The following is a 21813-nucleotide window of genomic DNA, read 5'->3' as shown; positions in this document are numbered from 1 at the left end:
GGGACAGCGGGCACCAGACCTGCGTTGCTCCAGCGGGGCAGGGCTTGGCAAGCCCGGGGCTCGCCTTCCCGGAGAGGAGGCAGGGGGTGCAGCGCCACCCCCGAAACACTTTTTTCAGCCCGTAGCGGCTGTGAGGAGCCCCTCCCGGCCAGCCGGGCCCGACAGGCAGCTGCCCCTGCCACAAGGCGCGGAGGGCTCAGACCCCTTCCCGCCGGCGGCCGCCCGCCATTTTGTGCCCTCGCGGCGCCCGAGGGCGGCCCCGCGCATGCGCGCAGTTCCGCCGCCGGCGGCCGGGGCCTATGTACCAATGGCTGCTGGCGGCCCTCGGCGCCCTCCTCGCCGCCGCCCGCCGCCCCGCGCCGCCCCCGGCCCCGGCCGCGGCCCTTGCCCCGCCGCCGCCTCGCAAGAGGCTGCTCCGCAGGTCAGCGCGGTCGGAGCGGGCCCTCCTCGGCCGGGCCGCGGGCCCGGGCTGCGGGGGTGTGGGGGGAGGAGGGCGGGCTGCGTGCGGGGAGGCTGGGGGGGGGGGGGGGGGGCAGCAAAAGGACCCGCGGGGGTCGTGCGGGTCCCGCGGCTGTGCCCAGCCCCTGCTGAGGGGGGACGGGACGGGACGGGACGGGACGGGACGTGGGGGCGGCTGGGGACGGTGAGGGACGGAAAGCGGGGCGGAACGCGAGTGAGCCGGCGTCGGGTGGCTGCGGAAGCTGTCCGGCGGAAAGCAGGGCTGCGACTCTGAGGTGTGCGCCGAAAGGCGGAGGTGCTCCCTCAGGTGCTCCCCGAAAGGCAGAGGTGTTCGCTAAAAGGCAAAAGCCTTCCCTGAAATATTCGCTGAAACGCAAAAGGTGTGCGTTCCCTGAGATACTCGCTAAAACGCCAAGGGTGTTCCCAGCTCCCGCGTGCGAGGCTCTCTGCGGGAAGCCAAGCCCCAGCCCTGGGCCGGGCAGGTGCGCTCTGTTACAACCAGGGCAGCGCGTCCAGCTGGAAGCTCGGTGTGACAGGCTTAGCGGACAAGTCCCAAACCCTCGAGCTCCACCATTCGCAGCCGAAACGGCAGAGAAAGCGGGGAGTTAACACCGAAGCCGCCTTCTCCGTTATTGCTGCCCCTCGGTGTTACCCCGCAGTAAAAAGATGAAAAATTATGGGTACGGGTGGTGAAACCTATGGGGAGAGTCGTTGAAAATTAACTGCTCTTACAGTGCATCGCCGAAGTACAGCGTGCGAATTTTTGGGAGTCAACCTGTGAAAAGCTGAATTTTTACAACTTTAAATTATACGCTGCAGCGAGCTGTCCTGGACACTGGTGCAGGAGGAGGTTTTGCACAGAGCAGAGCCCGAGTGTACGTGGGGGTATGCAGAGGTGCCGAGGGTTTCCGATAGCTTATTTCTTTCCCTGTAGTCGCCAAGGAGGTGAGAAAAACAGTGGGCACGGGTGGGTGCTGTCACCTCCAGGGCATGGAGAAGGACATGAGTGCATCTTTACGTGGAGAGCAGGCTCAAATGACTTCTGCTTTCTGGCCCACTCTTTCAGCCTGTTTCAGATGTTGCTCAACACCCTCTGTACTCACCTGTTTCCCCCAGGCCCTTGGCAAAGCCTCTGGTGTGGTGACACAGCGTAACCTCCTCGTGGGTTGTGCGGTCCTGTTGCAGGCAGGTAGCTGAGCATAGATCTGCCTTTTTTTTCCCCCTTGCTCCTCCTATCTTTTGCCCGTTCGTGTTCCCTGGCCTTTCCTACTTCAGGACATCAGCGATTTCCCAACCTTCTGAATCACCATCAGAGAATTCCTTTTTCCATGTGCTCAAACTAATTCTAAGCATCCATGTGTTTGGTAAAGGAAACAGGACAAAACCACTCTCGTGGGTGCTGGGTGCTCTTCTAAAACTGGAGAAAGATGCGCTTCCATTTGAAACCAGTAACTGTCAGCATAGTAAGGTGTCTAACCTGTGATTGTCTCAGAAGGTAGCCGTGAGGAGGTGGGATTGTGCTTTGTCTCTGCAGAGGACTGATGCTGGAAAGATTTCACTGAAGACCAGCTCAGAATGAAAGTTAGTTCTTGAGAAAAACTGAACAGGAAGACAAATATTTTTGCTTTCTTCAGTTTTACCTTCTGGAATATTAAATATGCTGAGTAAGAATGTATTTTTATAGGAATGCTTTGCATTTAACACCTACCCCGCTATATTTTCTTCCTGAGTTTAGTAGCATAGCAATGACAAATACCGTCTGTATTGTACGAAAGGTGCAGTTAAGGATAAGAACTCATTTTTGTGCTCCTGCTGCAGAAGGAAAACAGTCCAGAAGTGATGCAATCAGCAGGGTTTGGGAGCATAACAGTTGAAAAGAAATTCTTTTATTTGAGAAGGACCACAGCATCTTTCAAAGAACCCTCGCCGTGTGTCAGGGTGTTTTTGGAATCAAAGAAGGAAAAAAAAAAAAGAAAAAGACACAACCTTTGCTATCTGTTCCCAAAGTTTAAAAAAAAAAAAAAAAAAAGGGCAGCTAGACTTTATCTTTGTATCAACTGATATAATACTTTAACTAACGCTTAGTAAGGAAGGGTGCAGCTAAGAATGATTTAAAGAACTAGTTCACGAGCACTGATTTAGCAGTAAGTTATTTATGTGGGTGTTCACGAGTTGCTTTTCCACCTTTTATTTCCTGTCCTAATTAAACTTTTCTTTCTCTGCAGCTCAGTGTAGTGCACTCAGATGGCTTAGTAATCGTTGGCATGTTGCTTTCCTTGAGGAAAGAGGATATGTAATATATGTAATAAGCTTTACATATTAACTTAAGAATTTTTTGTTGCTAGTGACGGACAGAAAACATGAACTGAATGTGAGAAAGAGGCCTAATGCGCTGTAGGGGGAGGATTAACTTTCTGTGAGTGCTCTGCTGAGTGGGAGCAGTGGGGGGCGTTGGTGAGAGGTGCTGCGGTAGCAGCAGCTGCGTGTTCTCCTGTCTGAGATGATCCCAGAGATGCTCGGAGGGGAGAGTTTTGGGATATGAAAACAAATTTTGGAAGCGTGGGCCCTGCGAAGGGAACTCAGTCTCTCAGAAGCTCATCTGTACTTGCAAAACACTGTTCTGCGTGTTTTTTCCTCAGCACTCTGCCACCTCTGGAAGATCCTGACCAGACTCGACCAAAAAAGCAAAAATCAGGTATTGCACATTACCGAAGTAATTAATACGCCTGATTTTTCTTAGGTTTCATGTACCTTAGAAAACTCTGGCTTTTGTACTTCAGTGTGACTTCTGAAACTGTGACTTCTCAAGCCGTTCTCTTGGTTGCGACCATCTGTGCAGCCAGTGGCCTGAGGGTGTGTCGTGGGGCCGTGATGTTATCTGTGCTGATCGTGGCAGGGTACAGGACTTCTGCTGCCAGCAGGAGATACCCCAGGTCTCTTTGGCTGTGAGCCCATCCACATCAGCAGAGGGCATTTTGCCTTGAAGCTGCGTGCCCCCTCCTGCCTGGATTTGTGATGCTGTACCTCTGTCAGCTCAGAATATCCGTGTTTCTTCCGAGAAACCACTTAGGATCTGGGCTGTGAAGGAAGGTAACTCTAAACTGGCGCAGGCAGAGAAAAATGGTATTTCTGAGTGATGTGAGTTCGGGGGAAAAAAAAAAAAAGAAAAAAGTTGAACTGAAACCAGAAGTCAGTTCAGTCTGAATCTGAAAAGTTTGGCACGTGAATGTTTAAAAGATAAATGAGAGCTGAGTAAGGAAGGAGGAAGACGGAGCAGAGGGTTGGCATGGGAGAGGACAGCGGGGACAGAGAAGTGCTCGCTTCAGTGAGACTTTCTTGGACACCCCCTCTGCAGATTTTATGGGTAAAATTACACAGCTGCATGCAGCCACTTCGTTACCTCGATGCCAGCTGCTTGGGTCACGATTTGAGATCAAAGCTTCCCTTTTTCAGTCAGATAAAAGAGGGAGAAATAGATGCTCCTTAGGTTGTGGGACATCTAGCATACACTTTATGGGGAGGCGTGGGGCTTCCTACTCACTGCTTGGCCGGCAGTGCTGCCCCTCATTTAATGGTAGGGGCTGCTGAACAGGTGGCATGCTTTTCTGGTACCATTTACTCTCTAACACAGCCCCCTGTTAGGCAGCCCTGGCTTGTTAACCTTTGGAAGTACTGGCTGAGGGGTTGCGTGTCTCTGCTTCTGTAATACCAAAGAGCCTTTGCTAAGTTTGGTTTCTAGACCTCAGCAAACAGCTTCTCTCCAGTAGTCAAGAGCAACACGTAATAAACCGCAATGCTACATGCATGCGTGGAGGGGGTGAGGGAGAGAAATTGCACCCTGTGCTGCTTCTCTGGAAAAAGGGAGTGCTCCCAAAAGCAGGGTGTTCTGGTAGACCTGGCTGGCAGAGCTGCAGGTTAGTCGCTGAGCTCAGCTCTGCAGAGCTGCCTGTTGAGCCACCTATTACAAAACTCACCACCAGCTCTGCTGGCAGAAAAGCGTGTAACTAGAAATGGGTTCTGCTGCGGTAGGTGTCATTAAGGATTTCTGTTCACGCGAAAACCTGATCTCCCTTTTCAGTTGTGTTCTTATATGGCCTGTCTTTGTTTTTTAGGTTGCGCCATCTCTGAGCCTACAGAGAAAGTTGAAGAAGTTTCTGCTGTGGCGAAGTTGCCAGCTGAGGCAACAAACGAACACTGGAAAGCTTCAGTCAGCAATGCAGCTCCAATCCCAGAGCCCACAGAAGAGGTTAGAACAGAATTTGAAAGTAGGTAGTTATGATCCTGGGTGAATCTGTGTGAGATGAAAGGAAGGAGCTGCTCTGCCTGATGCATCTTGAAGCTGGGCCTGCCCTGAGCCTGTAAAGCAGTAGGTCCTTCTTTTCCATTTATAGAAGGCAGCTCTTGCTCTTGTGTGCTGGTTTTGCCTTATTCAAGTCGGCAGGCTCTTTTCTAGCACTTGGAACCGGGGAGCTACACTTTTGCTGTCTCCCAGCTATTTCATGGTTGTTCAAATCCATAGTCTGTATGTTTGCAAGCTGTTACTCTTTTTCTCAAGCTTGTAGTTAGGGAATCAAAATACATCACCTTGCAAGAAAAACTATATAGTTGGTCCAGGTTAACATCATTCTGCTAAATTCATTATCCATGAGAGGAGTCCCGTAGGACACAGGTTCTGTAACAGTGACTCGTTAACAGCTGCACTCCGTCGTTTGGTTCAAAGGTGCGGTGTTACCTTTCTTACTGCCCCACTAGGGTAAGAGAGGAATAGGAAGCTGTCATGTTCTACCTATTTGTTCTTGAGAGAGTCATTAACTCATACTTTTACAAAATGTATTTTTTAAGGGCTAGACTATTGTTTTTCAGAATGGTTAGGAGCTGACTGAGGAGAACTCTATGTTAGGCTCATGTTGTTTTAATCGCTGCGTATATGAGTTCGAGTATTAAAAATCAGCATGCTTGTCAGAGATCCTGCAAATATTTGCATTCTGCTGCAATCTGAACCAGCATATCGTGATCCCTGAGTCATAACGGAGCTGCCTAAATTTCAGGAACATTGTGTTTGCTTGGATTTGTATTCAAGTTATACTCACTGTGATACTTTTGTGTTTTTATTTAAGACTCAGTCCACTTCGTCTGACCTTTTGTCTAAAAGACCAGCAAGTTCTGCGCTAGAAGTAGAAATGCTACAGATTGGTAAGGCCATCAGGTTACCAACTCATTTCTTTTTCATCCTACATTGTGTGTGTACTCTGTGACTCAGCCCAAGGCTTATGTACAGGTAACAGGCACAATATCTAGGTACCATTAGGAATACTTGAGTATGAGCTTTGCTTCTTCCCTGTATCCTTGCATTGCTTCTGGTTTAGGGCCAGACATTTGACTTGTCATCTCAGCGTTAGTTCAAGAGCTGCCTGGGATGCAGTTCTCTACTTCTGACATGGCCACCGTTAGCTTGCCAGAAATAAATTGTTTAAAACACTAATTTTTAGGTGGTAGATCCCAATAACCCTTTTTTATTTCAGGTTTAGGCTAACAGTAGTTTGTGTGCACAAATTTCTGTAGCTGTGAAGATGGAAATCTGAGATTATTGTTAATAAAGTAACATAATGCAAGTAACGTTATGATGCAAGAGAGAAAAATGAAAAAAAAGTGTTGAAGTTCTTCACTGTAAACTGATAAAACTTCACTTTTTTTTTTATAGTTACGTCGTTAACTTGTGCTCTCCTTATAGATAAAATGCCTTGTGGAACCAACGCTTGCTTGAATAATGAAACACTATCCCTTTCTCATAAGACAATTCCGTGTTTGAGGTAAAAATCCTTCAGTTTCTTTGACATCACTTAAAGACTTGCTGTCTTTCATTTTCGTTGTTGAACTTTCTGGGTGTTGTCAAACACTTCTATCTTTTTGTCCATGTAGTAATAGTTTTCCAAGCTATTCTGGAACTCCAAGCTGCTGTACTGTAGGGAGGTCTCCATTAGCTTTTTTTCCCCAACCAATTTTTAACCTTTTTAAATCAAAAAAGGTTTAAATCAAAAAAAGCAAAGGGAGATGATCTTTCTTCTCTGCACTGCCCTGGTGAGGCCATACCTGGAGTGCTGTGTCCAGGTCTGGGCTCTCCAGCATAAGAAAGACGTGGGCTTAAGGTAGCAAGTCCAGCAGAGGTGATGAAGGGAGTGAAGCATATGAGGAGAGGTGTAGGGAGCAGGGAACATGCAGCCTGGAGAAGGTTCAGAGGAATCTCATCAGTGTGCGTAAACATCTGATGGGAGGGAATGAAGAGGAGCGAGCCGGGCTTTTCTCAGTGTTGCCCACTGACAGGTGGCAGTGGGCGCAAACTGAAAAGCAGGAAATTCCATCTGAACATAAGGAAGCACCTTAAGTCACCGTGAGGGTGACTGAGCACCGGCACAGGATGCCCAGAGAGGCAGTGGAGTCTCCGTCCTTGGACACGCTCAAAACCCAGCTGGGCACGGTCTTGGGCAACCTGCTTTGGGTTGCCTCTGCTTGAGTGGGGAGGTGGATGAGATGATCTCCAGAAGTCCCTGATGACCAGAACAATTCTGTGAGGAAAGCAGCTACACTTCTATGCCAGTGTGCTAGCTTTTGGAAGAGTTGAAGGTTGATGGTATGTTTAACACGCCTGTGTGGTTCTCGAGTCTTCTGTGTTGACTCAGGGCTTGGACTGCCTTGGAAATGACCCTGAGAATGGGCGCAGCACTTGTGCTGCATCTGAGTGCAGATCGAACAGCAGTGTGTATTCAAAGCAGTTGTTCTGACTTTCTATTTTACTTCTCCATACTTTCCCATTAAGTGGTTGAAGACAGCAGGTCTCCATCTGAAAGTAATAAACATTTCATGTCTGTCTCCATCATCATCAATGCATGTGCTTACAAAACAGTTGGTGGTGGAGCTTGAATCAGAGGTGCTTATCTGAATATTCTCTTGATGCTGTTTCTTTTGCCATTGGTATTTTTAGCACAAGCAGGAATGGCAACCACCACATCAAACCTACTCCAGAAGACACCGTAACACTCAGGCCACCCATTAAGGAGCACACTACGCCAGAGTCTGCAACTTCAGAAGTCGGCAAAATGGGGAGGCCTTTCTGTACTGTGGAAGAGGTGCGTTGCGTGAGAAAGGTGTCTTTTGAAATAACACAACTCAGTAGTGACAGCAAAACTATGACCACACTGAAGTGACAGTTTGTAACATTCACTACAGTGGATATAGTTAATGAAGGAATGCTTCTGAAAAGCAGTGCGTGATGTTTTATTTGCTTTTCTGCGTATCAAGTCTTGTAAGTGGAAGTACTGCCCTGTCACTTAGCATATCATTGTTGCAGAGTTGTTGTACTATTTCTCCTTAACCCGGCTCAACTGCTGTCTTTGCATAGCAGCTTTATAAGGATGATGTAGGCAAAAAAACCCACACACTTGCTGATAATTCTTCCTTGAAGGACAAAGAGGTCCTTCCCTGTCCTTTTCTTCCAATATCTGAAGCAACTATTGGAAAATACGTGATGAACCTAGATTACACAGGAGAAGATCTTAAACTGAACTACTGGAGAAGCAGGCCATGACAAGTGGTGGAATATGATTAAGATACTGTGGAGACTCATAGCACACAGTCATTATGTATATTGACAGGAATGCCTATTAGCCTGAATTCTTATGCAAGAAGTGCAGACCACAGCTAGAGAGAAGAGGCCCACATTTGAGGAAACAGTTGCAGAAGGAATTTTGAGATTGTAGTGGGATGCAAGTTCTTATCGCACGATAGGAAAAAAAATGAAGGTGTAGAAATTCCTGCTAAAATAAACTTGAATTCTGTGCCAGTATTATGAGAACAACCTGTGCAGTCTGCACTAAATTCAGATTACAAGTATTTGCTTCATATGGGGTTCTGATCTCATTTTTTTTTTTCCCCTCTATTCTGCTAGGATGTTCTGAGAGGCGAAAAGGAGAAATACAAGCAGCTCTTGAAACTAGTAAAGGAAAAATATCCTAGAAGCCGCTCTGTCTCACAGCCGACAAGCTTCTGCAAGTAATTATAGGAAAAATAAATATTAACTTTTTGGTGGTAATGTTGTAGCTTTTGTACGTGGGGAAGTGGAGGAGAAAATCACGCTTAGGGTTGTGGAGATTGTCCCAGAGCAGGTACTGGAGTAAAGTAATTTTGAAAAGACCACGACACGCTCTTCCATCCCGGCCTTCACCTCCCCCCAGCGAAGCATGAATATTCTGTGAAGGCATATTCTGAAGGTGAAGATTCCTTAGTTGTTAGGGGTTTGTTTCTCTTCTGATACCCCTTCCTTCTATTTCTGTTAAGAAAGGTAGTACCTAGTTCTAGTGCTGGCAGTGTAACTTAGGGTAAAAATCCACAGGAGTGGTTATTTTGTAACACCATTAAAAAGAATTTGTCTTCTTCTCATTCACAATTGTTGACTTCTTCCTTGGTCAGTAGACCTATTTTATCTGAGAATGTGAAATGTAACCTAAACACAGGGAATGCTAGGTCTTTCTCTGCTCCTTCCCACCTCCCCCAGTGCTTCTCGTACAAATTATAGGAAGTTTTCTCTTTGCAGTACACTAAAGTGACAAAATCTTAGTCTTGTGTATGGAACGCCTGTTCTTAAAGCAACCTGCAAGAGGGAACTTGCGTGTAATTCTGATTCATATATACCAACGATGAGTATGCTTGATGTGTCTGTAACTGTACCAAGAGGTTGCATAAAATCAACCACACCAGGAAAAACACGAAGATAATAGAAGCCATTATCTTAGTGGAATAGCTACACTTCAAAGCTGTGCAGAGAGGGACTAATTGTAAAATGCTGATGCGAAAAGGGTGCTAAAATTCCATTGTGCCTTTCTACACAGAAAGACAGTAGGAAATGCCATGTTTTCTTGCACTTTTTTTTAATACATTGAAATCTAGATTGTTACTGAAGCTTAGAAAAATCCCAATCTCTGGTTGTTCACAGCTAGAAGACACCTAAACGCAAGACTTGAGATCAGAACAGCATGGCCTGTTTAAACATTCTGGTGCATGAAAACAATATGGAAATCAGTATTTTGTATAATTCTAGGTGCGCCATCAGTACCTTTTTAGGGTGGATCAAGATTCTGCTTTTGGCATCTAATCTCCTGATCATTGATTATTGTGGTTTGGCTCATATGTCAGAGCAGACCTGAAGGATGTGAAGCAGATTCCTTTCAGGTGATGCTAAATCAGAGAGCATTCCTCCAGAGTGCATCTTGTGTGCTCCAGCTGCTAAAGAGCATGTAGTCCCTGAGGTCCAAGTAGAGCAGATCCTAAGTAAAATGTCCCAGAAATATATGTTGTGGACACTATTCACAGTGTGAACATAATCTTTATTAAATAGATTGAACAGAGTTGGTCAAGGACTGTTAAAACGAATGCTGTCTTGTCCTGTAAAATACAGTAGCCTCCTCGGGTTAACCCAGATGTTTGTACACTGTGTAAAGATTTATTTTTTTTAAAGTAAAGCTCCTTGTTTGCTGGTGAAGAGGTAAAGGAGTTGATTGTTGTGACTTACTAGTCTCTCTTGAAATTCTTAATTGGCAGAAAATGTGACTCCCATGTCTCCAGTATGTATGAGTTGAAAATAGCCAAGATTTTGAATGTAAACTGCCTCTTAGTGAAAATACCACTGAGGTTTTGTTGTAAAACTAACGCAAGAGACGGGATGACCCTGTTAATGGATTAAACAGACTAATTGTACCTAAAAAAGTTTCTATTGCTTTACCTATGGTCTCCAACTCTAGTGTAGACAGTTATGTATGAATAAACTTTATACTTTCTGGTGAATTGGTGTGTACTGATACTATACAGACATTCTGATTCTTCTCTGGTATTTTCTGCTGTACCAAAGCGTTCAGGCTTACTCCAAGGAACCAGTGATGGCTGCAAGTCACCTGGAAGAACAAAAACGTGGAGATGTCTGTCAATATATGACACTAAGAACCAGTGAGTATCCCCCGTGATTCATATCTATTCTGTTTTGCAGCTAGATTTCGAATCAAAATAGGGTGTTTCCTTAGGTCTCAAAGGCATAGTCTACATTAAGAAGAGTTGTCAGTGCTGGTGTATTGTTAAGCTGTGTCTGTGTGTAAGGAAATCTAAATCAGACAGCGTGTTTATGCTACTACAGCTTACATCGGTTCTTAGAATGAAACGAGCTGTCTCTGGAAAGGAAGAGAAAAGAAAAGGCATGGGAAAGCAGGAACAAAACCATGGGTAGTTATTGGCTGAAATGGCTTTGTAAGTGGAAAAGGTTTAAAATTGTACTTCAAAGCCATTACTGTACTAGGGATGTTCGTGGCTGCAGAAGTAACTGCACTAGGCATGGGAAGTTTGTAGTATCTGACCATACCTTCAGCTTGCTGAAGATAGTGAAGGTGACCTTAGTTATCTCCTGCAGAATGGGCTGGTGAAACTAGTTTGCTGACAGGCTATTTTCTTGTATACCAGCAGTGTGTTATAATACTGTGTTTTAATGTGTATATGTTTAATTTTGTTCCAGTTAATTTTTTCATGTTCATTACTTAAGTAGTATTTCATCAGTCCTCCTTTTTACATATCTGACTTCATTATGCAGTCATATGAGTTGTGAAATTTTTTCTGAGCAGGTGCTAGAATTTGGGGAAAGCTTGTTTTGGGGTGAAAAATGACAAGCTATGCTTCTGAGTTTTTTTCAAAAATAAGATAAAGAAAATAACAAACAAACAAAAACAACACTCATTTAGTAAAGGGTGCAGCCCAGGACATAAAACTTAGCAAATCCCTTGCTTCTATTCTCATACACTTGCTCATGATATTGAGCAGGCCTGTTTGCCAGAGTTTAAACTTCATAACCATGTGGTCATTATTAGAGGCTTTGTCTTATCACTCATGAACTGATAGCCATGTTCATCTGTTTGTAATTAAAAGCTGACTTCTTGTCTTTCTGTTACTGTTTTTCTGTGCAGACAACAAACGTGCAGACAGCTGCAGCACACACTGGTCTCCAAGAAGCGATATAATCAGGTAGAGTTGCGGTTCTTGCTTGGTTTTGCTGTGTGCGTATCTGTGTCATCCTCTGGTAGTGGCCAGAAGGAGAAAAATCATATTTATCGTCTCAGTGTGGAACGGGAGTAGCTACCTTGTGGCTCTGGAATTGCTTGCAAGCCAGTTGCATCTCAGCTACAGCCTCGCTGTGTGACAAGCAGGGGTTGTGCTGGTGTGGTGTTTGCTGTGCACACCGAGTCCTTTGCTGTGGCAAGCAAGCTATCTGTGACAGTGGTGGCAGTACCAAGTTGTCCTTTTCTTTGCAAGGAATCAGTTTTCACTTGTGTGTTCCTTTCTGCCAAACCATTAATGAACTGCCATTTCATTTTGTCCACTTTGAAACTAGGGTCCTAAAATGCATGAGAATGAGAACTTGTAAAGCCTGGTGGGACTGAGGCAGTTTTTGTGACGTGCAGGATGCCTTTGGTTTGAATATGAGACTAAAAAGGAAGCATGCAGTTGGGTTATCCACCTGCTTGGGAGGGACTTTGACCAGGGGACTTCTGCATTAACCATCTGAGCTGGCAACAGTACGAGTTCAGATGGCTTTGTGTTGTTGAAGGAAACGTGGTATTGGTTGCAATAAGTACACCAAGTGGGAGAGGTTTTTTATGGCAGTCTGATTTGTGTGGCACATGCCTTTTTGCAGTGACCTTCCCTTAAACAAGAGGGGACAAAGTGTAGATGGGAGCAGAAAGATTTAGTTGTGGTAATTCTGTAGCTTGTTCTGTCCCTGTTCTTCTCCCTGCTTTAACCCCTAACGATATATTTAGCTGGGCAGCCCTGTTCCAGTGCTTAAGTTGTCTGTGGTTCCTTTAAGCTCAAGGAGGGAGAGAAGGAAATAAAATAACTGATAGAGCTTGATGGGTTCAAATAAAGGGAATGTTTTCCTGCCTTTTTTGCAGATATAGCTACTAACTGAAGTCATTGAGCAGGGCTTGTGATATCTACTCTTACCATGATGGTTTGAATGTCTTTAAAGCACAGTGAGTGGGGGATACCATCAGAGTCTGTTGTAGGTCTCCCCCCCGAACAAGGAGATCTATGGTGACAGTGTAAATTCTTGTTTTCGAAGAAGGGACACACGTGGACAACTCTCATGTCTGTGTATTTGCTTGCTTCTCAGAGTCTGCGTTATTTTAATGATAATCCTCTCCAAATGGGGATAGTCACTCTCATGACTAGTGCATGAAAGGCAAGTAAAAAAATTTTAGCTGTCCCGTTCTTAATTCAGTGTGCTGGTCTTAGTTTCAGTAAGCTAACTATATTTGGCTGCAAGTGTAGTTGCAGACGTTCATGTTATACCTTGCAGAGTAACACCTAGCTTGCAGTATCGATCATCAGTAGAACACAAAGCCCTTTATAGAGGAGGTGCTGGTTGCTTCCCTGTTTTCCAAATAACAGAGCTGGTAAGCAAAAGGAGTCTTGCACATGTCAATGGAAGAAAGTTTGAGAAGCTCCCACTCCTGCTACAAGAGAACATTGCTGGAAGCTGTGGCAATGTCATCTCATGTTCATATATATTAGTGAGGCTCTAGTCTGAATCAGCCTTGAAAAAGCATTCCTTAACCAGAAGATGGATTCTTAAGAATTACGTGGCACCATACTGATACAACCTGCTTCTCTCTTTCTGTCTCTCCTTCTTGCAGATACTACACACCAGCAGAAAATTCTCATGAACAGGGAAGACCAGTGAAACAAGCCAGTTCAGGGGTAAGCTTGTGTTATTCATTATTTCACTTTTTAAGAAAATATGGCTATTTGCAATCCGAAGTTTTTGCACTCTTTCCTTACATATATTATTGAGTGAGTAATGTATTCATCCAAGTTGTTTTTCCCAGGGAAAGCAGGAACATGATTTTATGAATGGTGCTATAACAAAGGGTTTTCTGCTGCCACTAATTTTGTTTCTGGGCTATTAGGAGCATACCACACTATACTGTTTTTATTCTTCCCCTTTTATCTGTCGGTTAAAGCTTCAAAACCATTAGCGCACAAACTTGGTTGACCTACAGTGCTGGACTGCAGTACCTTTAGTCTTCTCCTGTTCTGTGAGATTGGAGTTGCATCTCTTTGGCTTTAGTCTCTGGTCAGGACTGAGACTGCAAATAAAACTTTAACGATGAAAGTAAGAAATACTAATCTCAGTCTCAACTTGATACCTACACATAGAGGTTTTGCTGAGCTTCTTAATGCTAGTTCAAGCCAAACTAACTTTCTGGCTCTCTTGCCCCAATTTAATTTTGGGTGTAGCATTATGTTGGTGCACGGTTTGAATGCAGTCATCCGTAAAAAGTAACTTTGGAGTTTCCTGGTTGGATGCGTGTACGAAATACCCTTCAGTTTTATACATGAGCAAGGCATTCTGCCTTACTCCCTAGCAAACAAATTCGTGCTTTCATGCTTGCTTGACTTCCTTTTTTCTAACAGAGGCAGCGTGGAGCTGAAATCTCAGAAGAGGTGTCATTTCGATTGCGTTTGGCACCTGTTTTGTCCAGAAGGCCATCTGCCCTTGATGTGGAAGAAAAGAAATTCCCAAGATCAGAAAAAAGAGTAGAACACTTTTCTCCGCTCACTGAGGTACCTTTCCTGTCAGTCTTGTTCAAAGCAGAAAGCTGTGAAACATAAACAAGTAACTCCATTTTTTTTACAAGTGGTTCTTGAGCTGTTTTTGTAGTCTTAAGAACTTAGATTTAACCAATTACTGAGTGTCTGAAGCTGTGACCTCACAGAGCAAGGGTCAGCAGTAAAGCTGGTTTTAAGGCTTTAATGTGGTCCACACATTCCTTTGGTTGTGTTAACATAAGGGTTCATGGGACTTCTGTGATCAGGACAAAAATTGGTCCAGGTTTAAGAACAGTCTTCTAGAGCAGTGCTGAATGTGCATCTGTTTGCTAACCTGATTTGTAACAGTTGCATTGGCTCTGCCTCCGAACCTGTCATACCACAGCAATAAGAGTGTGCTGTTGCTGATCCAGAGTGTTGCATTGCTTGTGAGGGACCTAAGCATCTAGTGTGTGTCCTCAGGATCCCACACTGGCCGCGTCAGCACACTGTATAACAGTGCACAGGAGTTAACCCTGTTTATCAGGTCATGGTTGTTCCAGTTCCCCTACTTCAATGAATTTTGGCTGCTTTTGTTCTTTGGAGTTGTGGTTCTGCTGATCTAAATGAGCACCTCCTTTTTGGCCAGTTGACAAATGACTAGGAAAGGGCTAGCAAATCTAGAGTTTACAAGCTGTACAGAATGATGCTCAGTATGAGGCAAAATTTGTTTTTGGTTTTGGTTTTTTTTTTTCACTTCGCTAGCCCTGATTCAACCAAGGAGATGCAGATCAGAGATCTTCATACTAACAAGCCTAGCGGTTTATTTGCATCCGTTAAGCAGACTTAGTTGGAAATATCCATGCTACAGCCAATTATATGCACAACCGAGACTCATTGCAGGACTCCAGCGTAGTTACCTCAGTTCCCTTTGAAGCTCCCCACCTGCAAGTTCTTTTAGGCTCCTGACTTACCAGCGTAGGTATGGAGTATGCCTGCTGTAGTTGGCTTAAACCCCAGCGTTGCAAAGGCCGCAGCATCATGCGGGAAAGGCGTTTGCTGTACTGCTGTCTTTCACCTGTTTTTCTGAATTTGCTAGCCAAACTGGTATAGTTTTATACCAGCTTCCTTTGTGAAAACAAACAGAAGCAAATCCAGACTCTAAAGCTCGAAGTCAGGACTCTGAAACAAGAAAAAAAAATACAGTCCTATTGCTAACTTAACAAAAATCTGGTTAAGCCACTGATGCTCTGCTCTGAAACACTATTGCTGTTACCAAGGTCAAGGGCTACTCTGTCATAGAATCACAGAATGGATAGAATTGTAGGTTTGTCACAGAACCATAGAATGTCACCTGAGTCTTACCTGATAGACCTCATTTCAGCTGAAAGCTGCTCACAGGTTGGTGTGCTCACAAGTCCTTTCCCATTTAACTGCTTGTTTCAGGCCATGGAGAGAGAGGTCACTGCTGCGTTTGGCAAAGGCAAGCCAGACGAGATCATGAGCAGTGCCTTCAAACTGAAGGTCACCCGTGAGGACATCCACACACTGAAGAACCTTCACTGGCTAAATGATGAGGTAAAACTAACTGCAGCACGGTGATGTTCTAGTTCAGTATATATGTAAAAATACCCCTTCACTGTGTACGGAAGTCGTCTTTTCAAAGTCATTGAGGACCCTCACTGTAGAGCTTAGAAATATCTGTAGAGTCCTTATTTTAGGTATTTATGGGTCCTCTGTTTCTAGAAGCTCCTGTATTTCTTGTATTCTGCAGTTTCCAGGAGTTAGTCTATGTTATTGGAGTGAGTGGTAGGTGTTACACTGCAGAGGTAAGTCAAGTGCAAAATTCTCAGAATTAAAACTGAAAGCTGACGCTGTGTTTTCTCAGAGAGCTGTGTGCTTAAGGATGGCTAACACAAAAACGGTGCTGTGTTTTTCATTTGGTAAAGCAGTGTCTTATTTTACATCTTGTGTTTATTCTTTATCATATAGATCATTAATTTCTACATGAATCTTCTGGTGGAAAGAAATAAAAAAGAAGGCTACCCAGCAGTCTATGCTTTTAGTACTTTTTTCTATCCCAAACTTATTTCTGGGGGCTACAAAGCAGTAAGAAGATGGACCAGAGGTGTGGATCTCTTCAAGCAGGACCTCATCATAGTCCCCATTCACTTGACAGTGCACTGGGCACTAGTGGTGAGTCAAGCTAGCTTTTTTTTTTTTTTAAATTGAAGAATTAAACAGGGAAGGGAAAAAAGCGAGAAAAGTCATTTAGGTTTTGTTCTGTCAGCAGCACATGGTCGTGCTGTGTCTCACAGTGACCTTTTAATAACAGGTCATAGACGTCAGAAGGAAGACCATCACGTACTTTGACTCGGTGGCACAAAACGGGGACAAGATTTGTGAAGCATTATTGTAAGTAACTGCTCGGTCAATGCTTTTATGTTGTAAACTCTGAGAAGGTTTTTAGGTTTTTGTATCTGTAACATGACTGGAAATTTTAACTTTTTTGTAGGTCAGGAACACAAATCTTACCAATTGATTTGCTGCAAATTGTAGTTGAATTGTGACATCGGTTACTTACCTAGTCTCACATCGCCCCCTCCATCCAGGGCCTTGGGTGCCTGGGTTCTGCCAGCTTCCCAGTAAATGTGTGGACAAAGGATCACCATCAAATATGTTATAGCCCTGTTGCACAAGTGTACTGACTTTGGCCCAGCTTTACTAATTAGTAACACTGACGAGTGGGAAGAACTGCAGAAACACCTAACAAACTGAAAGGAAATGCAGTGTCCATGGGAGGCATTACAGACTTCCAAGAGCTTTTTAACTCACTCTTGAGCCCTACTCTTTGCAAACTTTCAAATTACTGCAGCTCTGTGCTGTTAGTGTCCTACGGCATATTCACTCCTACTTGTGTTCAACAATATAAATACTTTTACTGTTTATTGCTTAGCTGTTTCACTCTTTTTCTTGCCTTGGGATGTTTTTTTCCTCCACTTGTAGTGTTCATCCTTTTTACTGTGGTGAGCTGTGTGACATGCTCCTTCTCAAATTTTTTATACCTCTTCTGCTCTGGCTTGGTGTTTTAAACAAAGCCACTGTATTTCCTTTCAGCTTACCCCAGCAGACTGCCCTCGTGCCTTGACTGTGTGTTACTCATATTTCTGACGTTCTCGTTTTGACATGCTCATTCAAGACAGATGTCTTGTAGCAAGCATTTCCAGATGTACTGGCATGACATAAGTCTCAAACGTAGTGGGCACAGTTCTTCATATGTGTAGATTTGGGTTGTAACTGTTGTGTAAGCCAGCATCCTTAGATGTCTTTACCACTGGTGCAGAAGCAGCACAACCCCTTAGTCCAACAGCCTTGTCGATGGAGAGTAGGAGAGCAGCTCATGGAGCCAAACCAAGTGTTGCATTAGTCCAGTACTCTCCTGAGCAGCAGATAACAGCAGATGCCTGGGAAAGTGTAAGAACAGGCCTGTATAGAGTAGGGCTTTTTTCCTTCCAGAAGCTGGTGGCCTGGGAACTTCCTCAGCCCTCAGGTATTAGCTAAGTAGAGTTGTATTTGTTCTTCCAGAGGCGCACCCAGCATGTGGGGTTTAGGCATACTGTGGAATTAAGATTCCTTGCTTGCTTTTTCTATTCACTTGAGATAACACGTAATTAGCTTTTTTTTTTTTTTAAACCCCTACTAAGTAGTAAGCTTATGCTTCCATGGAAGTCTCTTGGAATCATTGGTGTCATTCCTGACTAGTAACTGTTAGCTCACAGTCTGTCACTGTGTGATTAAGATTTGGGTTTTTCCTCCAAATGTCTTATATCGGGGCAGTGAAGACCTTCTGACGTTTTATTGTCCTGCCATCCAGCTTCCTGCGATCCTTCACCATCTCCTTTTGTTGGTCTAAAATACAGAGGTGAAGAGTGTTTTTGTTTTGTTTCAAACAGCCAGTACCTGCAAGAAGAAAGCCAGGAAAAACGAAATCTGGAGCTATCATTTTCAGAATGGATTCTTCACAGCATGGAGTCGCATGTATGTGAGAACTACTTGGATTTGAAGTGTGAACCGTAACTCCTCATCATGAAGGTCTTAACTCTTTCTTAATAAGTCTAAGCCTTTAGAGAGCAGCCATAAGCATCTCATGTTCTTCAGGTATCATCTCAGGCTGCAAGTGGACCAGGAAGCCAGGCTGGGATGAAATTTTAGGCAGTGCCTCTCCTTGATGGCTGAATACATTCTATTTTAATTAGTCTACCACGTTACAGTGAATCTGGCTTTGCCTCTCTTTCAGAAGTCAAATTTAAGAATCTTTAACAGTTGTCAGAGAACACGGGCTTCTAAAAGTGGCTTGAGATTTGAGATAATTATTTTCCTTTAGAGTGCAAATTCTGACATGTGACAAAGCAAAGGGTTGAGGTAATGTTTCTCTATATATTAATAGTAAAAAGCAGTATCTAAAGACTCAGTTTAAGAGACAAGACACCGTTGTGCTGGGCACAGTGCAAACCTTGAGACACCTTGCAGGGTGGACTGCTGCTATTCCTTATCAGCCTGCCAAGAATTTGGATTATAACATCCAGGAAAAGGAAGCAGAGGAGAGTAATGTGTTGTGAATTGGGTATATTCCTTGTGTCCAGGAGGAGTAAGTGCCCTTAGGTTCACACGTGTCTGGTTAGCGCATTGGCAGTGCTGGGTAATGCGTGCTACCCCCAAGTTGCTTTTCTTTTAAGATAGAAGAAAATTCTCCACCTTCTTTGCGTTCATTAGGAAATCCCTCAGCAATTGAATGGAAGCGACTGCGGGGTTTTTATATGCAAATACGCAGATTACATCTCCAGAGACAAACCGATGACCTTCACACAGGTGAGCAAAGGTTATAAATGATTCCTGACTTCTTGCACAAATAGAAGAGCTGGGGAAGTTGCACATCTGTTAATTGTGTCTGGGGCAGGGACAGAGGTTTTGTACCTTTCTCCATTTTGGGGGCGTAGTGCAAGGGCTGGAACTTCAAAGCTGCCTCAGCAGGGTGGAGGTGTGTTCTCGTTCCTTACTTCTGGTGTACTTCAGGGTGGAGATGTGTTCTTCTTCCTTACTCCTGGTATCTGCTTCATAGCCAAACTGATGAAATTCCTCCTGGGCAAGGTACCGCAGCCGATGGGCCTGTAACATCTGGCCTTTGTATCTCTTGGAGAAACGGGTTTAGCCCCATGGCCAGTTAAAGTAGTAGTTATTTTCTGATGCAGCGGTCTTTTGTTAAAGAGCTTGTAAGCTGTTATTTAGCCAAGTAAATCTGGTTTTATTGGGTTGTTGTGTCTCGTACCCACTTAGGTGCTGTGTGGATTAGACCCGTGTTGTACCCAAAGTGGCTGTGTTGACAGTGAATGGTTGGACCAGATGATCTTTGGAGGTCTTTTCCAACCTTTATGATTCTGTGAATGAACTTCACGTGAAAGAATCAGCTGGGTGTTTATACGTATCCTCTGCCTTTTCCTACTGTGATTTTGTATTTAATGGATTTTTTTTTCTTTTCAGAATCACATGCCTTACTTCCGGAGGAAGATGGTGTGGGAAATAATCCATCAGCAGCTGCTGTGAGACATGCACTATTCGAGTAACACTGTGATCACCTTGGGGTGACTAACTCTTATTTTAATTACTTTTGTAATGCCTTATTTGAAAAGGCAGCAGGCACACATTTTCCTCTTTAGGCTATGAAGTAGCGGTTATTTTTTTTCTTGATTTTGGAGACAGTAACTCTCTTTGAAATTAGCTAATGCACCTTGGGTGCAAGTCAGACAGTTTGCTGTGACCTCGCCAGGGGAGCGGTTAAGAACAAAGGCTGTGAACCGCCGTCGTTGGGACGGAGGGCTCACACCTTGCAGCACACGTGGCCGCATTATGGACAAATGGGACTCTCGAGTGCGGTGGTAACAGTTGGGTTAGCCCAACTGAACTCCCGCAGGACAATGTGCTTAGCTACTGTTTCTTCAAGGAGAGCTTTCTTCTGTTTCTGGAATATCTATGATCTACTTGATTCCTAAAACTGGATTTGTGATGACCATAGAAAAAAAAAAGTATTTACAATCTTTTGATTTGTAACAAATCCGTAGTGAAGCCCCTGTAGTTGGGGTGGTTTTGTTTTTGTTTTGTCTCTGGGGAATTACCTAATGTGAAGAGAGAGGTATTTATTTCTTTTCTTTATTAAAATAAATATGTAACTTATATAAAGAGCCTTTCTGGAAAGAAACTCTACTTGGTAATGAAATAGTGATTTTTTTTTTTTTCTAACTGAAAAAAGGTTTGAGGTATCAGAGTGGTTTTTGCTTACTTATACGAGGAAGACACTATCCAGGATGAGTATCAGAGCACAAAAACCTCTAAGCAAGGGTCATGAAGTCCTGAAGGGGCTGTGAGAATGTCATTCAGTGAGATGAGCAAGCACAACCTCAGTAAGCTCAGTGAGACAAAGCAGCCCGTGCACAACATGGGCTGTCCAGTACTGAATCTGTTTAATGCTAACACAAGTGTCTCCACACAGTACTACCGATCACTGCTGCTGAACGAAAGGTGCTTAGCAGGTGCTGGTGCCGATGTGCTGGGTTCTGGATGGGTCCTGCCAGACGGGTGGTGGTGCTGACACGTGTCACAGCCTTACCGCCCCTCTGCCGCTGGTGCTGCCTCCACATGCCTGCTGAGTCAAGTGGCTGGGTGACTTCTGCTCAGACTTCTTGCAGCCAGGCTGCGCCAGGTTTAGTTTAGGTGAGCCGAAGTCATTTCGCCCTTTCTTTTGTTCCCCCCCCCGCCAGCTTACGCTCCAGGGCTGGAGTAAGTTTTGGGGTCTTTCAGTTCCCCGTTTACTATTGCAGAGGAAAGGCTGGCATGCGGTTGGCATGCAAACCACTTGTCTGAACGCTGGTATAAATAACCACGTCAGATTGTTTCTGTAACGTTAGATGGCACAGTTACCATAATGTAAAGTGATTCCTGGCTGGTGACGAGGTGTTTCCTCAGCTCCGGGGCAGATGCTGATTTCTGGGACATCCCCTCTGTCCTTGCTCAGCTTTCACGCTGCTGCTACTTGCCAGAGGAGCTGCTCTCCTGGGAGAGCTGCTAAGTTGGTTTATCTGTGTTGTGGGTCAGGAGCTGGATCAGTCTTTGCTTTCAAACTGATTAGCTTAATCCGTCACAAAATCAGAGGAGATCCTCTGAAGAGACAACTATTACAAAGGCAATCTGTTGTGTTTTGTCCTTACATGAGATATTTAATCCTCCCTGGATTCCCTGAGGACTTGGAAGATTTCAGCTGTTGATTAACGTTAGGGCCCAGTAGCCGAATGCTTCAAGTATCCTTTTGTGTTAGCTTCAGCTCCTGACATGTGGCAAACATAATTTTGAGGCTGACCCTGTAGTCTTCTGCGTATGGAAGCAGAAATTTTCTTTGGAAAAAAAGTAACAACAAAACAACCCCCGCAGAAAGACTGGTGGTGGAAGTGTGTGATACAAGGGTGCTTTCCAAGTCCTCCTCGTACGTGCTCCTTAAGGAAGAGGAGGCGCAGACATTAGATGGAAGCAGCAGCGTGGTGCTGGAGGGGCAGGCAGCTGGTGCATTCCCAGTCCCCAGTAAGAACCGCAGAGCACCCCTGAAGGGTGCTGTCAGCCTCATCAGGAGCTGACTGTGCTGGGCACTTAGAAGTAGCTGTGTGTTTGTGGCTGTTGAAAGCCTCGTTCTGT

At 44.6% G+C, this 21813-nt stretch overlaps 1 protein-coding gene across 2 annotated transcripts; it reads left to right on the top strand.

Moving 5' to 3' along the window:
- The first annotated feature begins 256 nt into the window (after positions 1–256).
- On the top strand, positions 257–20329 carry SENP2 (SUMO specific peptidase 2). Of its 2 annotated transcripts, XM_083847996.1 has the most exons (17): positions 257–421; positions 3099–3154; positions 4572–4705; positions 5577–5652; positions 6191–6269; positions 7439–7583; positions 8402–8505; positions 10358–10452; positions 11454–11511; positions 13182–13245; positions 13963–14112; positions 15523–15654; positions 16069–16272; positions 16412–16491; positions 18030–18114; positions 18850–18945; positions 19615–20329. In XM_083847996.1, the coding sequence occupies exons 1-17, from the start codon at positions 300–302 to the stop codon at positions 19675–19677; spliced, it is 1743 nt and encodes a 580-aa protein (XP_083704122.1). In that variant the 5' UTR covers positions 257–299; the 3' UTR covers positions 19678–20329. The 2 variants fall into 2 exon arrangements, with proteins under 2 accessions (XP_083704122.1, XP_083704123.1); XM_083847997.1 differs by lacking the exon at positions 19615–20329 and having other exon boundaries at positions 18030–18168.
- Positions 20330–21813: the final 1484 nt, after the last annotated feature.

This window comes from Anser anser (assembly GCF_964211835.1).
Source record: "Anser anser genome assembly, chromosome: 9".
Classification (NCBI taxonomy): Eukaryota; Metazoa; Chordata; class Aves; order Anseriformes; family Anatidae; genus Anser; species Anser anser.
This window is presented reverse-complemented; position numbering and strand designations above follow the sequence as displayed.

Bases quoted from the DNA above. Each gene is read 5' to 3' on its own strand.
- SENP2 (XM_083847996.1), top strand. From the start codon at position 300: ATGTACCAATGGCTGCTGGCGGCCCTCGGCGCCCTCCTCGCCGCCGCC. The intron at 5,653-6,190 runs GTAAGGCCATCA...CTCTCCTTATAG, and splicing joins AGTAGAAATGCTACAGATTG to ATAAAATGCCTTGTGGAACC. The intron at 16,492-18,029 runs GTAAGTAACTGC...TGTTTCAAACAG, and splicing joins AAGATTTGTGAAGCATTATT to CCAGTACCTGCAAGAAGAAA.